This window comes from Lontra canadensis, unplaced genomic scaffold (genome assembly GCF_010015895.1).
Source record: "Lontra canadensis isolate GAN:19392208 unplaced genomic scaffold, GSC_riverotter_1.0 scaffold66, whole genome shotgun sequence".
NCBI lineage: Eukaryota > Metazoa > Chordata > Mammalia > Carnivora > Mustelidae > Lontra > Lontra canadensis.
Genome location: NW_022631060.1, coordinates 3,678,211 through 3,694,944, shown reverse-complemented (window position 1 = coordinate 3,694,944; position 16,734 = coordinate 3,678,211). Strand labels below are relative to the sequence as shown.

Here is a 16,734-nt window from a genome sequence, read left to right as displayed (position 1 = left end):
AAAGTTCTGCTAGGTGTTCGATAATACAATTTTTATTAATAAATTATGAACATCAGGTGACACCTGGCTGGCTCAGTACAGTGTGTGACTTGATCCTGGGGTTGTAAGTTTGAACCCACACTGGGTGTAGAGAGGACTTAAAAAAAATTGTGAGGGGCGCCTGGGTGGCTCAGTGGGTTAAGCCTCTGCCTTCGGCTTGGGTCATGATCTCAGGGTCCTGGGATCAAGCCTCACATTGGACTCCCTGCTCAGCGGGGACCCTGTTTCCCTCACCTCTCTCTCTGCCTAATTGTGATCTCTGTCTGTCAAATAAACAAATAAATCTTTTTTAAAAAATTGTGAACATTTTCACATAATACCAGGAACTTTAACTTTGACAGCAAATTGACAATAACTATAAAAATAATGCACATACGTAGAAGTTAAATTAATAAGCGGTGGCACTCTGACCCTAGAGCAATATTTGTGTATGTGTAAAATCAGACAATTACAAAGATGTTAACTTCAGCTCTGTGTCTAAGTGTAAAAAATGGGAAATAACCCACATCCTAATCAAAAGGGAAATAACATAGATAAAATGATTACTACATAGCTGTTAAAATGAATAAATTATTCACTTCATTCAAATTTTATATATTTCAATATGAAGGAGTTAAAAAAATACCCTAATGTTGAATGAAACAAGTTGCATAACAAAGATGGTTATATTAGGGGCGCCTGGGTGGCTCAGTGGCTTGAGCCTCTGCCTTTGGCTCAGGTCATGATCTCAGGGTCCTGGGATTGAGCCCCACATCAGGCTCTCTGCTCAGCAGGGAGCCTGACCACCCCCCGCCTGCCTCTCTGCCTACTTGTGATCTCTGTCTGTTAAATAAATAAATAAAATCTTTAAAAAAAAAAAAGAGATGGTGATATTAATAAAGGTCTGAAAACACTAAACAATACTTCATTCACATACATTTAAAACAAGCTAGAAGGATTTATCAGGTCCGTGATGGTGATTACCTCTGGGGAAGGGAAGAGGGAATTAAGTGGGTCAGGTGGTAAACACTTTGATTGAAGCAAATATGACCATTAATGTTAATTCACAGAAGTTAATTATACATATAGAAATATTAGTGTTTATCTTTTCATACCTTTTAAATTTTTTCCATTTCTTAAAAAAAAAAAAACCTTTAACAACTCCAATGGCTGCATAATATTTGATTGCACAGATAGGTCATAAGACACTGACCAATAAACCTGCCAATATTTTAAGGAACACTATAAAAACATCTTTGAAGGGTGCCTGAGTGGTTCAGGTGGTTAAGCATCTTTTTTTTTTTTTTTAAAGATTTTATTTATTTATTTGAGAAAGAGGCGGGGGGAGAATATAGGGGTAGAAGCAGATTCCCTGCTGAGCACAGAGCCGATGTGTGGCTTGATCCCACGACCTGAGATCATTACCTGAGCCGAAGGGAGGCTTTTAACTGACTGAGCCACCCAGGTATCCCAAGCATCTGACTCTATTTCGGCTCAGGTTGTGATCTCAGGCTCATGAGATCTAGCCCCAAGACTGGCTCCGTGCCAGGTGTGGAGCCTGCTTAAGATTCTCTCTCTCCCAAGGGGAACCCTCCTACACTGTTGGTGGGAATGCAACCTGGGGCAACCGGTCTGGAAAACAGCATGGAGGTTCCTCAAAAAGTTGAAAATAGAGCTACCCTACAACCCAGCAATCACACTACTGGGTATTTACCCTAAAGATACAAATGTAGTGATCCAAAGGGACACATGCACCCGAATGTTTATAGCAGCAATGTCCACAACAGCCAAATGATGGAAAGAACCTAGATGTCCATCAACAGATGAATGGATAGAGAAGAAGTATATATATATAAGAAGTATATATATATATATATATACACATATATGTATATATATATGTATATATACATATATACATATATATATAGCAGGATCATAAAGGAAATGAAGTGTATGCTTCATTACAAACTTGTACACAATATCCCATAAAACAGCAAAAAACCCCCACCATTAATAGTTTTCATTGTTTCTTTTGCCTATTTTCCCCATAATTTCAGGCATATATATATAATATATATATATATATACATACATACATACATACATACACACACAATGGAATACTATGCAGCCATCAAAAGAAATGAAATCTTGCCATTTGCGACGATGTGGATGGAACTAGAGGGTTATCATGCTTAGCGAAGTAAGTCAATCAGAGAAAGACAACTATCATATGATCTCCCTGATATGAGGAAGTTCAGAGGGAACATAGGGGGTTTGGGGGGTAGGAAAAGAATAAATGAAACAAGATGGGATCAGGAGGGAGACAAACCATAAGAGACTCTTAATCTCACAAAACAAACTGAGGGGTGCCGGGGGTAGGGAGAGGGTGGTTGGGTTATGGACATTGGGGAGGGTATGTGCTATGGTGAGTGCTGTGAAGTGTGTAAACCTGGCAATTCACAGACCTGTACCCTGGGGCTACTATGTTAATGCATTATATGTTAATAAAAATAAATATTATACAATATATGTTAATAAAAAAATTAAAAAGCACATTATACATAATACATTATATGTTAATAATACATTATATTACATTATACGTAATGTATAATACACATATAATACATATGTTAATAAAATTATGTTAATAAAAATACATTATGTTAATAAAAATTTAAAAAATTTTAAAAAGTAAAAAAAAAAGTTCTCTCTCTCCCTCTTCCTCTGCTAGAGCTCTCTCTCTAAATAAATAAAATCTTTAAAAAAAAATTTATTTATTTATTTTGAAAGAGAGAGAGACAGCGAGACAGGGAACACAAGCAGGAGTGGGCCTCCCACTGCGCAGAGAGCCTGATGCAGGGCTTGATCCCAAGACCCTGGAACCATGACACAAGCCAAACGCAAAGGCTTAATGACTGAACCACCCAGGTGCCCCCAAATAAATAAAGTCTAAATAAATAAATAAATAAAACCCAAAACCTCCCAAAAAACAAAAATTTCCACATCTTTATAGTTGTTTTTGTAGATAATTTTTTTTTCCTTAGAATAAATTCCTAGAAACAAAACTGCTAGATCAGTTCTAGGACTCTGTTACATACAATCCCTTCCAGAAAAGTTGTAAAAACTTACATCTACCTATCACCAAAATATCTACCTGCCTATTTCCTTGTATTCTTGCCAATCTGGATACTAAAATCCAAAAACCTGTCTTTACCAAGTTAGGTATATGAGCAAGGATCTAAATTTTCCCCAAATGATTAGTTATACCATAGATCATACCATAATTATTGAACTATATAGATATATATCAGCATCATAAAGGAAATGAAGTGTATGCTTCATTACAAACTTGTACACAATATCCCATAAAACAGCAAAAAAAAAATACCATTAATAGTTTTCATTGTTTCTTTTGCCTATTTTCCCCATAATTTCAGGCAGAACATAATTACAGAAAAGGTTTTACTTTAAAGGGAAGACTATTCAGATTTACTACTCAGAACTAGACTGATGTATTTTGCTGAAGTAGTTATATTTTAAAAGATTTAGTCATAAAGTAAGACAACTTAAAAAGGTTTTCTATTTTGAAGTCTGCAAAGAAAAGCCCTTTAGCTTCTTGGTCTAATTATACTGGTGTTTAATTAGCATCTAAAAATGTCTACAATGATAGAATTTGGCCAGTGACAAATATCCTAAGCTTCCATAGCCCTTTTCACCTCTCACCGTAGATTAACTCGGTTACGAACTACTAATAATTAGTATTCACACAGTACTTTGTTTACTACAACATCATAAAGCAGAGCAAAATAATTATTACCATATTAACAAAGGAAGATGCCAAACCAGTTAGGTGAGTTATCTGAGGTCACGCTAAAGCAGGAATTTGCCAAAATTAGACACTGAAATTCTTGTAGCCTAATTCCCATATGCCTTATCACTCAAAAGAACAACTTATGATAATTATGACAACTCATAAAGAAACCTAGAATATACCAGAGTCAGAGAATCACATTATTAAAATTATATTGAAGATCATCTCCTGAAACATCCTCACTTTATAGAGAAGGAAACTGAGGCCCCCAAAGGTAATATACTTAACTGCTCAAAGCCTTCTAGAAGCTGTAAAGCAACAATGAAAATTCAGCACTCCTCTATCCACGCTCAGCGATCTTCAATTACAAGAGTGTAACAGCCATCCTTCACTGCTTCTTCAAATTTTTTAGTTTATAAAACTGTCTCAATGTTTTCACTGATACTGAACATTTCACTCACAATTAACAAATAATTACCCAGTACCTACCACATGCCAGGTCCTGTACTTTGTGCTAAATGAGTATTATGTGCTAAGCACTGCATCACTTGCATGTCCACATTTGATCCCCACAATATTATTATAAGGTAAGCACGATTATCTCTATTTTAAAGATTAAAATTTAGAAAGACTAAGTAATCTGCCTGTGGTCTTCAGTAAGGAAATAAAAAGTAAAGGTGCTGCAGCTGAAGGTTAGCAGCCATGGCTCTGCGGACCCCCACGGTCATGCACCTCAACCAGGGCCACAGGGTGACTGAGAACATGACACCAAGCCAAGGCAGTGATGCAGGACAAGCTTTTGACAGACACCCCAGTAGGTGGAGCTGAGCAGTGCTCTGGCTGCCACCACGATAGAACAGTGGTCGCTAAGGGCTGGACCCCCTCCCCATTCTATGCAAAATACAATGTTTACAAGGGGGGGAAAAAAAGGAAGTGGTATAATCACTTTAAGTTTATGCCAACAAAAAAATCTTATTTTTATTTTAAATAGTATAACTCTGTATATGATTTCACTTGAAAAGAGGGATCTACTGTCAGAGAAGCCTGGAAAACCACAGATTTTGGTAGCACCGTACGTAGCACCGAAGAGTGACTGCACAACGTAGAGGTTGCGGGTCCCTTTTGGAAGCCTTTAAATATCCTTTTCTGCTTACACCTTCCAAGATCCCAGAACAGACAGCATTTGCAGTAATTTAACTAAAGGCTGATTTCGAGAAAAGTAATCATTCAAATAAACAGACAACAGGAAGGGCTTCCAGTACCACACAATAAATTTGGCCTAAAGGGTAGTCAGTAAGGTCCAAAGTAGAAGAATGCATGACTTCTCTTAAGCAATACTCATGAACAGTACTACAATACATTACTGGTTACCTACTTTCAGAGTGTAAAATCTCTGTAGTATAAGATCACATTAATTAAAAGTTTCATTTGCTGTCGTTCCCAGCTGGAATTCCTTTATCTTTGATTGCTAAATAGATTTCACAAGGTCCACAGCCAAAAACCCAAGTGGTAACAAGCAGTTCTACTATTACGGAGATTTAAAAGTAAGCTTTCTAAATAAATAAATGTCTAAGGATATTCCTAACGCAGCAACTGTTCTAGGGCCAACCTGTAAGGAAAGGAGAACCTTGAGGGGAGAAAAAAGACTGGAGCGTAAAAAATGTTTTAAGGAGAGTATTAAAAAGTGGTCTACTGCTTTGGGAAATTTTTGTGTAAGAGAGACAAATCAAGGCAACCACGAAAAATTCTACCTTTCCCCATTATGCAGTGTTGTTTTTATTCTCGCCATAATTTTGGTGACATAAAATCAGATGACACTCTAGTAAGTAATCAACCACAGCAGAATTAATCACATGCAGTATTTCTAATGTAAATGATTACCTGAGAAGTCTGTGAGAAGTCTTGCTAGGACTTGCTTGTTTACCACTTCAGTCTTACTAGTATCTACCCTAGTGGTTTCTTTGCTAATTGTGGGCTTCTTGGAAATCCCAAGATCAGATCCAGCATTAACTTCTGTGTGTTCTAGGACATCAGACGATCTCTGAAGCCAAGAAGATTCTGGATCACGTGTGAAAATCTGCTTGGATACTTCTTCAGGAGGAGATTCTGCGTTACCCGGTACAGAAGCTGACTTCTCAACCTTCCTTTCACTCAGCTCCTTAAGAGCTTTGATTGTGAGCTGTTCCTGTTCTAAGTCAAGAGATGCTGCTGGAGTACCTTGGGCAGGGAAAACATCCAGAACCGTACTTCCGTTAGTCTCTCTGCTTTGTTCAGGGTGTTTGCTTGTTACGCCTTTAATTTCAGAATCACCTGATTCAGTTTCAGGCAAGACTTCCAAAGCAAGAGTTGTTTTAAAGTCCGAAGTCTTCTCTGATGTTGCCTGAAAGGCATTTCCTGCACATTTATCTGCAATTCCTTCCTCTCTGGTTTCTGTAAAGGCTGCCATCAGGTCCTCTGGGGAAGAATCATCTGCATTTTTAACACTTTTTTCATGTACGGATTCCAAATAGGCAGACCTTGTCACACGTAGTGAGAATTCGCTCTCCTTAAGAACACTTGGAGACAGAACTGAAGGAAGTTTGGGCTTCTCAGTTGCAACAGGCTTTTCAGGAGCAACTTCGCTCACGCTGCCGGGCTGCTCCGCGTCTCCTGACGTGCCATTCGGATCAGGTACTTGGGAACTTGCCCCCTCCCCAGCGGCACTCCTTTCAAGACTATCAGGCTGAACTTGTGCTGCCTCAGAGCCACTGACTGGCCCTTCAGAGGTTTCACATGTTTTACTTTCCCTGCTGCAACTGCCAATCTCTTCGATTTCTCTTTCATCTCTTTTTACAATAGTGCTTGCAATGGAAACGGGTTTTTCAGCCTGAATTTTGTTACTTTCCAATGAAACGTTGGTCGGGACGTCCTCTATTACTGTGTCATCAGACTCACCAGAACTATCAGCCTCTGTGGCTTCTGCTATAGAGCTCTGCCAGTTCACTTCACCTTTTAGGTGGCCGTCAGGTAAGACCACTTTCACAGTGGCCACTCCAGAACCCAGAGAGACACCTTTCTCAAGAGGAGATCTAGGTAACTCCGGAAGCGTATTATCTTCTTTCTGCACATTGCCTCCCACGCCTTTGATACTGATTTCCTTTGCGGAATGGAGACAGTCTGGTATAGGTTTTTCAATGATAGCATTTTCTTGGGGGAGAGAGGTCGTTGCCCAGTCACTTGCTGATTTGATGGGAGTGCTCCCATTAATAGAACAAATGGGAAATTTCTGGTGAGCTTTAGTTTTAAGATTTACAACTGGGATTTCTGAATTATATTCACTCCTATCAAGTCCTGTAGTTTTTGTGATGTAATCAGATTTATTGCTCTCTTCTTTTGCTTGGGGAACCAAATCCCAAGTCAGTATTTCATTAGTAAAGTTATGTATATCATTCACACATCTAGACACTTCTTCCAGCGCTGCAGTTGTATGCGAAAACTGTCTAGTGAGCAATGCAGAAGTTGGGTAACGCCCTGCCTCTTTACTTCTCAGTGGAAATAATTTGTCATTAGACTCCAACAAAATGTCTGCAGACGATTCTTTATCAGTGTGCACCGCCCAGCTACCAAACTCATTTGTGCTCTCCTTATATGCATCTTTAAATTCTTTGTCAAATGCTTCTTTGTCAATAATTACTTCAAATGGTGACTCAGGGGAATCCTTTTCAGTAAGATCACCTCCTGAAACTTCAGATGGGGATAAGGAATATGTACAAATGCCTTGTGCCTTAGGCTCCTGGGTGAGTGGTTTCTGGGCTGTAGGCAAAGTGAACTTGTCATCAACATCCAAGCCAGTTTTATCATCTGTACCTGCTACCTCATTTGGGTTCTTGGACTCATGATCTTTATTTATTTGCTGTTCCATTAGACCAACTTCCTTTGAGAGAAAAGCAGGTCGATCTGGGAAACTGGCTGGAATGGAAGGACGGTTATACTCAACGCCTTCTGCAACAGAAACTGGGGAGTATGCTATGCCTTTATTGGTCCCTTGAGGCTTTTCCATTTTTTTCGCATCTAGGAGGGCCAAACAGTCTTTTCCTTCTTTGGCTAAAATAGGCTGGCTGCCTAACACATTGCTTTTTTCTCCATGTGGTATCTTAAGGTCAGTATTATGCATTTCAGAAGACGAAAAAAGGGAGGAAGTCATAATTTCTGAAGGTGGCTCATCAGAGCAAAGAGAGCTCAATCCCTCTATGGTCAGAATTTGAAAGAAAAAAGTTTGTTTACCAGGTACAATCACACATTAGCTAGTAAGGCCAAGCAGCATGCTTTTCATTTTCCAAGTTACATACACACAGGATGTACACACACACACACACAAAATATGTAACAAAACAACGATCAACAGTTGTCCTATAAAACATGCATAAAAAGTGCCAAGAGTGAAACAGAAAAGCTGTATCATGCTACAAATTGCAGATGACAAAAGATTTTCATGACAAATACTTTTCCGTCTACTTTTTCCATTGTAAAGGTAAAGCATAAAGAAATGTAATGAGATTGGGAAATCTGGGGAAGTTTCCCCCCCCCCTTTATTTGGTAGAGCTATTCAGTGTAATCAATACAAAACAACTTAATATTATGAAGTACTGGTATGTTCTCATCTGTAAGCTGCACATTTCAGTACACAGAGCTTCTACAAACCCACTGTTATAGTCTGACAGTTTGAGAAGGAAAAAAAAAGTGACCACTGTTCTTTATGATTCTCAGGAGATACAATGGATCCCCTCCTGAGCCTAAGAATCAGACTAGAATTACTCTACTCTACCCACAGGAAAAATTGGTCTCAGGTATAGACGGCCTCATTTTATTTATTTATTTTTATTTTTAAAAGATTTTATTTACTTATTTGACAGAGAGAGAGACAGCAAGAGAGGGAACACAAGCAGGGGGAGTGGGAGAGGGAGAAGCAGATTTTCCACCAAGCAGGGAGCCCAATGTGGGACTCGATCCCAGGGCCCTGGGATCATGACCTGAGCGGAAGGCAGACACTTAATGACTGAGCCATGCAGGGACCCCTAGACGGCCTCATTTTAAACTAAAGAGTATGAAATGATTGGTCTGCTCCAAAATCTCTTGCACCAACCTGACAATTTAACCAACACAAAACTGTGCAAACTGGTAAGGTTTATTCTGTGTTTAAGAAGAGTTAACCCCAGGGCACTAGGTGGCTCAGTTGGTTAAGTGACTGCCTTCGGCTCAGGTCATGACCCTGAAGTTCTGGGATGGAGCCCCATATTGGGCTCCCTGATCAGTGCGGAGCCTGCTTCTCCCTCTAACCCTGCCCCCTCTCACGCTCTCTCTCAAATAAATAAAATCTTAAAAATAAAAGAGTTAACACCAGAGATACTTTTAAAACAGGAAATATCCCTCTTAAAGTAATAGATTAATTAAATCTTATCAGTTATTAATACTACAGCAGCCAATGATTTATCGCGTTGTTTTCCAACTTTCCAATCTAGCAAGTTTTTTTTTTTTTTTAAAGATTTTATTTATTTATTTGACAGAGAGAGATCACAAGTAGACAGAGAGGCAGGCAGAGAGAGAGGGAAGCAGGCTCCCTGCTGAGCAGAGAGCCCGATGCGGGACTCGATCCCAGGACCCTGAGATCATGACCTGAGCCGAAGGCAGCGGCTTAACCCACTGAGCCACCCAGGCGCCCTCTAGCAAGTTTTTACTGAAGAAAAGATCAAGACTGTCCCAAGGGTAGTAAGTGCTGTTTTTCTTGCACATTGTTGTTATCTCTGGAGTCAGAACAAGTAGGTCTTAAATACATAGTTCCAAATGAGTGCATCAAAGATTCCGTCTGGTCAAATGAGACCTGAACAGGCTCAGGACAGCACAACGCTGAGTGTGAATGAGTGATTATGAATTTGTGAAAGAGAAAAACATATGGGATGACTTTTATTCAGCTTATGCTCATTTTCATGTGAGAAGCTGAATAACAGAAGCAAAATTGTGACTTTATTAAAAATCATTTTATAAGGCTGAAAAGAAATAAAAATGAAATATCTTACTCCAAAAAATAGAATTAACTATTATAAAAAATGTTTCCAAATGCCAGATAAAGTTCCTCTATTTCAACATATCACTGAAATTTCATGTAATAGGATCTGACCTTTAGAATAGTTTAACTATTGGGGCGCCTGGGTGGCTCAGTGGGTTAAAGCCTCTGCCTTCGGCTCAGGTCATGATCCCGGGGTCCTGGAATCGAGCCCCGCATCGGGCTCTCTGCTCAGCAGGGAGCTGCTTCCTCCTCTTTCTCTGCCTGCCTCTCTGCTTACTTGTGATCTCTGTCAAATAAATAAATAAAATCTTAAAAAAAAAAAAAAGAATAGTTTAACTATTGTCTGGGTATTGGGGGAAAAGGTCTTTGAAAATTGAGGAAAAATAGTTTGGTGGTACAAACTATACTAGTGGGACAGAAAATAACTGAAGCAAGCTGTAATTCACATTTACTCCTAATGGTAGTAAAGATGGTTTGCATCTATCAATATATAGTATGATATAGTATCATTATTTAGGACTCAGTAAAACCAGATTAAGGAGACAATATAAATGAAGCTCAGCATTATAGATTAAATTACAGATTAAAACCCTGAAATATTAGGGTGCCTGGGTGGCTCAGTGGGTTATGGGATTGAGCCCCGCATCAGGCTCCTTGCTCAGCCGGGAGCCTGCTTCCTCCTCTCTCTCTGCCTGCCTGTGATCTCTGCCTGTCAAATAAATAAAATAAAATCTTAAAAAAAAAAAACAAAAAACCTGAAATTTAAAAAGCTACATTTTTAGTAGTTCATTTATAGGCTACATTTAAATATGAAATATTCCATGATCTGAGCTATGTATTATTACTGAACTTACTGGTTACTGTTTCTACCAGGAAACGTTCAAGGGATTAAGTCTGGATTAAGGATTAAAGATTAAATCTGGATTAAAGATTAAAACTGTTTGGGAGCCCCTCCCTTCAAACATGAATGGAACTCTGACACGATCAACACTGACTCCCACCTTAGAGGGAACGCAAGGCTTATATGTTTTATAGAGACTAAGGTATCAGATGATTCAGACCAATCATCTTCTAGACAGAAGTGGACAAAATGAATTAGTAATAATTCTACAAATATTAGTGCCTATCATGTGCCAGACACTGCCTTAGAAACTAGATTAAAAGCAGTGAACAAAACAAAAGATCCCTTGTGTTTGTGGTGCTGTAAGAGCACCTGCACCCAGAGCAGGAGACAGATAAGGAGCAGAATCAGTGAGTACAATGATGATGATGATGATGATGTGGTGGTGGCAGTGATGGTGGACTGGAAGAAAGGAAAAAGGAAGCAACCTACCCTGAATGCTAACAGAAGAATGTGCTTATTACCAGGGGGGAAAAGCATGGTAGAACCCTTCTAACATGCTTTGTCAGGACACAAACTTGTCAGTTTTCCAAGCCTTGTTTCTCTCCTTTATTCCTTGAACTCTTTTTTTTTTCCCTTGAACTCTTAATAGTCCAGAAGTTTTAAGTTAGGTATATAATAATCTGAGGTAAAGCTAGAAGATTAGGTTAGAAATCTTATTCTCAGAATACCAGCAAGTTCTGCAATAAATAAAACTTATAACATTCTTTAACTCTTTAATATGATGTCACTATTATGCACACAAAAAAAACTTCAGTCATATTCCTAATAATAATTCTGTGACAATATATGGAGTGGATAGTGCTTTTGAGGGGGGACTAGCCTGGGGGCAAAAAGAGCTCAATGCTGCACTAATTCCTCTTAGACTGTGAGACACAGGTGTCAGCCCTCACCATTGTCAATCAAGCTTTCCCACGTGTAACAAAATAAGTTAGCATCCGCATCTGTGCTTCAACTTTAATTATCATGTTTAGAATTTCAGCAAATGAAAAGAAGTTTCTTTGGCTAGTTGAAGCCCTAACAAACTTGGACAGAGCTGACTTGTACCCAGACAATGGAAAAAACTGGGCTGGAAGTAAAGAGTTTATAAAGGCATGAAAACATTAAATAGAACGAGACCAGAATCTACTAAGCCTTTTCTAGAACAGCTCCCATAAGCAAAGACTCCTCCAATTAGTGAGTATGGCACCTAACAGTCATTGGTGTTGTCCAAGACTGCAAAACAGCAGAAAATGCCAGGGGTTCGAAGGTTGTTGGTTTTTACAATACCGTGTACGCTGTAGAACTGCCTGACAGAATGACTCTGAATCACCTTACATCTCAGAAAATGCCCATTCACTTTCCCTTTTCAAAAGATTCAACCCTTTACATGCACTACAAGAGACTTTCAACATTACTCAAAATCAATGTCTGTCAAAAAATTCCCTCATTATGAATATTTTCTAGTTTAGGTATTTGCTGTAATAGGATTTAATGTGCATATTCATTTTCAAGAATTCTAATTACTTAAAAATCTGGTATGGATCTATACACCTAATAGGTTTGTTTAAAAAGGGAATTATATATGATAAGAGGTGAAAAATGTCATAACCTGAGAATGTTCCCAAATTTATCCAGTACTGAGCTTCTTGCTTACCCGTATCTTCCTAAGCTCTAAATACTTATGTCTCCACTTAAGTGAAGTGTACTATTCAAAATAAGACTAGAAAACTAAGTTGGCAGTCTAAATTTCTAGACCGCTCCCACATCAAAAAATTCAAAATGCAAAATGTAAAATAGGGGCGCCTGGGTGGCTCAGTCATTAAGAGTCTGCCTTCGGGGGGCGCCTGGGTGGCTCAGTGGGTTAAGGCCTCTGCCTTCAGCTTAGATCATGATCTCAGGGTCCTGGGATCGAGCCCCGCATCGGGCTCTCTGCTCGGCGGGGAGCCTGCCTCCTCCTCTCTCTCTGCCTGCTTCTCTGCCTACTTGTGATCTCTGTCTGTCAAATAAATAAAATATTAAAAAAAAAAAAAAAAAGGAGTCTGCCTTCCGCTCAGGTCATGATCCCAGGGTCCTGGGGTCGAGCCCCGCATCAGGCTCCCTACTCAGCAGGAAGCCTGCTTCTCCCTCTCCCATTCCCTCTGCTTGTGTTCTCTCTCTTGTTGTGTCTCTGTCAAATAAATAAATAAAATCTAAAAAAAAAAAAAAAAAGATGCAAAATCATTTGATCAACACTTATTAATCATGTGGTCTTGACAAGTTGCTTAATCTCATCTAAAAAAACGGTGATACTAAAAAATCTAACTTGAGAACTGCTGTGAGGATTAAATGAGTTAATACGTGAAAAGTGCTTAGAGTGCTATCTGGCACTTAGTAAATCCTCAGTAAATGTCTGCAGACACCACATTCTCAAAAAAAAAAAAAAAAAAAAAAAATTTTTTTTTCTCCTGACACAGAGACTCCAGATCATATGCTTTTTTGATAAGGGGAGAGTATATAAATCCTCATTCAGAGATTCAGACACTTTCTCAAATAAAAAGAAGTAATTTAAAGTAATTTAAAGAGCTTTTACCTATTTCAAAAGTTTGGGTGATGCAACTTCTGAACCAGTTATTACAAAACGAATGCCTGTGGCATTCCAAGAATCATGCTGGATTCTGTGTAGGTAAAGACATTTAAGACAGCCCAACACATAAAAAATTCGAAGGCAATGTTAAAAGAAAAAAGAACTTTTCCTGAACAAAAGGTTTCATTTTACCACCAACAAGGTGGTACTAGTCCCGTAATAAGCCCACAGAAGATGAGCCTGATGCTTTTCACTCTCATTCTTGTCCCTGTCCTTGTCCAGATGCACAGCTTACAGGTCAGTAGGGAATGGGCAGTCGTTTTGTGCCTGCTTTAAATACTTCAATCTACTCATTTTAAAGTATAGTGACTCACTCGAAATTTTGATTGGAATAAGGCAAAAGCTCCATCTGACTGGAGACTAAGGTGTGGGAATTCAGGTAGAATGTTCCCTCTTCTATGCCTGCAGTATTTTATCTCAGAACAAGGTGGGGAGTTAAAAAGGACATGAAGAGGGGCGTCTGGGTGGCTCAGTGGGTTAAAGCCTCTGCTTTTGGCTCAGGTCATGATCCCGGGGTCTTGGGGGTCCTGGGATCGAGCCCCACATCAGGCTCTCTGCTCAGCAGGGAGCCTGCTTCCTCCTCTCTCTCTGCCTACTTGTGATCTCTGTCAAATAAATAAATAAAATCTTAAAAAAAAAAAAGGACACGATGAAAAATCAACTTCCAAGTGAATACTGTGTTCACTTCAAGTAAATTACACCAAAATGGAAAAAAAACCCCTTTTCATATACTGTTTACTCTATCCTTCAAAATAGTTTCCTTTTACTTTGTTTCTTATTCCCCAAACTGACTTTTCAAAAAAGATTTAATATTTTTATTCAGGTGTTGGTAACTTAATTACTGAAAATAATGTGATCTAGAAATAAGTAAATAATGAATGTCATATCCTATTAACAGAGTTCTCCCTAAAAAAGGGAATAGCTTAGAATTCTGTTTTAGGGAGCGCCTGGGTGGCTCAGTTGGTTAAGCGACTGTCTTCGGCTCAGGTCATGATCCTGGACTCCCAGGATCAAGTCCCGCATCAGGCTCTCTGCTCTGCAAGGAGTGAGTCTGCTTCTCCCTGACCCTCCCTGTCTCTCATGCTCTCTCTCTCTCTCATTCTCTCTCTCAAATAATAAATAAATAAAATATTAACAACAACAAAAAAAGAATTCTGTTTTAGATACCATTTGGTTACTTCCCCTCCCTCCTCACTAAGGAAATTCATTACTTTTAATTAAAAGGATAGTTGCACCATGGAAAAGCCATACACATCAGCGAAGAAATACTATGCATATTCATACAAGGGAGGCTTGAAATATTCAGGTATAGGTTTTCCTACACTTGAAATTTCTCATGTTCACAAAACAGGAAGGAAAGACAAATTCTCGTGCAAAACAGTATCAGCAACTTTCAGCCACAGCATCAAAATAGGAAGTTAGCCAGCAGACACTTTGCAGCCAAGCTAGATTCTAAACAAAAAGTCTCTTCTGTACAAAGAAAAATGTTTTGCTTTTGTTAAAAAAAAGGCTGTAACTGGCAAATTTTTTTCCCTCAAATGCTTGCCCCAAAGTTCAGTGTTTAACTTCCTATTCCAGATGCCTACTGCATTACTCAAATTGAATGCAAATGTTCATTACTGCAAATGTGCTTCCAGTTCCTCAGCTTCCCCTCTTTCCCATCTTATTTTTATCTACTTTTTCTCCAAGTTTTCTAAAGAAAAGCAGTGTATGTTTCAGCCTCCACTCTTATCAAAGGTTTCAGAAGTAGAAACCAAATTGCACTTTGATTTTGTGCTCATGGAGGGAGCACAGACCCCCATGATACTAAATTACATCACTAACAGCAATGATATGGCTAAAATAGTAATTTCTGCCTCTTCCCCTGCTCTTGTGATTGTAACATTAACCTCAAAATGACACCTCTAAAAATATCTGCAAACCCTAAAATACAACTAATATACTTTTTATCATCGTTACCGTAAGGCAGTGCTTATGAGCATGGACTTTGGAGTCCTACATCTGTCATTTATTCACTCTGTGATCTTGAGTAAGTTACTGCACCATTTTAAACCCATGTCAACTGGTAAATGAGCTAGTAACCTTTCCTCCATGAAACTGGCTGGATTAAATGAAATGATTCACATAAAGTACGGAACACAGTAAAAGCTCAATAAAAACGAGCCACATCCTATGTATGCATCTGTTAATATCTTTATTTTACATTACAGGAAAACACCATTAAAATTTATTCCCCTATTTTGAAACACTTAGGGATTAGGCTGAAATTAAATTCTGTTTGATAAGAAAAAAGGAATCAATGAGAAAAGACTACAAAGGACCTACTTAGGAATACAACTTATTTAAAAAGAAACTGATTATTCTAATACGTCATTACAAATGTATTTAATGGCTGTCAAAAAGTTTGCTTTGCTACCTTAAATAGCTGTCTACTTCAAAGTACTACAATTTAATAAATATTACATAATTTTCTTTTGAAAATTTAACTGCCCTTCCTTTATCCAGCCCACAAATTAGTGGCAGTTTTTTGTACATTAATCTCCCTGGAGGCCAACAACAACTATTTCAGGATCGAAGAGGTCATTCTCAAACATGAAAATGTCGTACTTAATAATTGTTACTATGGGGGCGCCTGGGTGGCTCAGTGGGTTAAAGCTCTGCCTTGGCTCAGGTCATGATCCCAGGGTCCTGGGATTGAGCCCCACATCAGGCTCTCTGCTCAGCGGGGAGCCTGCTTCCTCCTCGCTCTCTCTGCCTGCCTCTCTGCCTACTTGTGATCTCTGTCAAATAAATAAATAAAAAATCTTATTAAAAAAAACTGTTACTATGGCTTAGAGATCTAAAAGCAAGGCACCATTCTCCAAGGCAAAGTAAATGCCTGAGAGTTAAGGAAGCCAGAGACAGATGAGTTAGTTGGGTTAATGCCAGTGATGGACTCAAGGTTCCTCTTGGTGGCAGCAGCCACTGTGAAAGCTCTGCATTGGGCCAGACTGGTCCCAGCTATTCTCCCCAAAGGGTTTTAATCCAGTGAAACAAGGACACCAACATCCTCTTTCCTTATTTTTATAAGGCACACTAGAAGCTACCATTCTTGGCTACTCTGGAATGGAATGCACCTAATCACTTGCCAAGGTGTTTCCTCAAACAACAGGCTGATTCTAGACCTGCCAGTGAAGTAGAGCACCTACTGGGTCACTTTTCCATTACGTGTTTTTTTTTGCAGGAGAAAAACGCTAGTGGTAATAGCGGCTAGACTGGAACACCTTCAGGGATATGGCTTTTTTAACGGCCTCTTTATAATACTCGTTTAACAATAACATTATCCTGAATCTGCACTGCTCAAAATA

At 38.9% G+C, this 16,734-nt stretch overlaps 1 protein-coding gene across 2 annotated transcripts in view; it reads right to left on the bottom strand.

Moving 5' to 3' along the window:
• The window catches only part of RTN3 (reticulon 3), a 66,239-nt gene that overhangs the window by 32,580 nt on the left and 16,925 nt on the right, over positions 1–16,734 (bottom strand). Inside the window, exon 3 of one of the 2 annotated variants that reach the window (XM_032879301.1) lies at positions 5,720–8,065. The exons of the other annotated variant lie outside the window; for it this stretch is intronic. Coding sequence (XP_032735192.1) covers positions 5,720–8,065 — 2,346 coding nt within the window. The remainder of the gene's footprint in view (positions 1–5,719; positions 8,066–16,734) is intronic. 2 annotated transcript variants of the gene reach the window in all.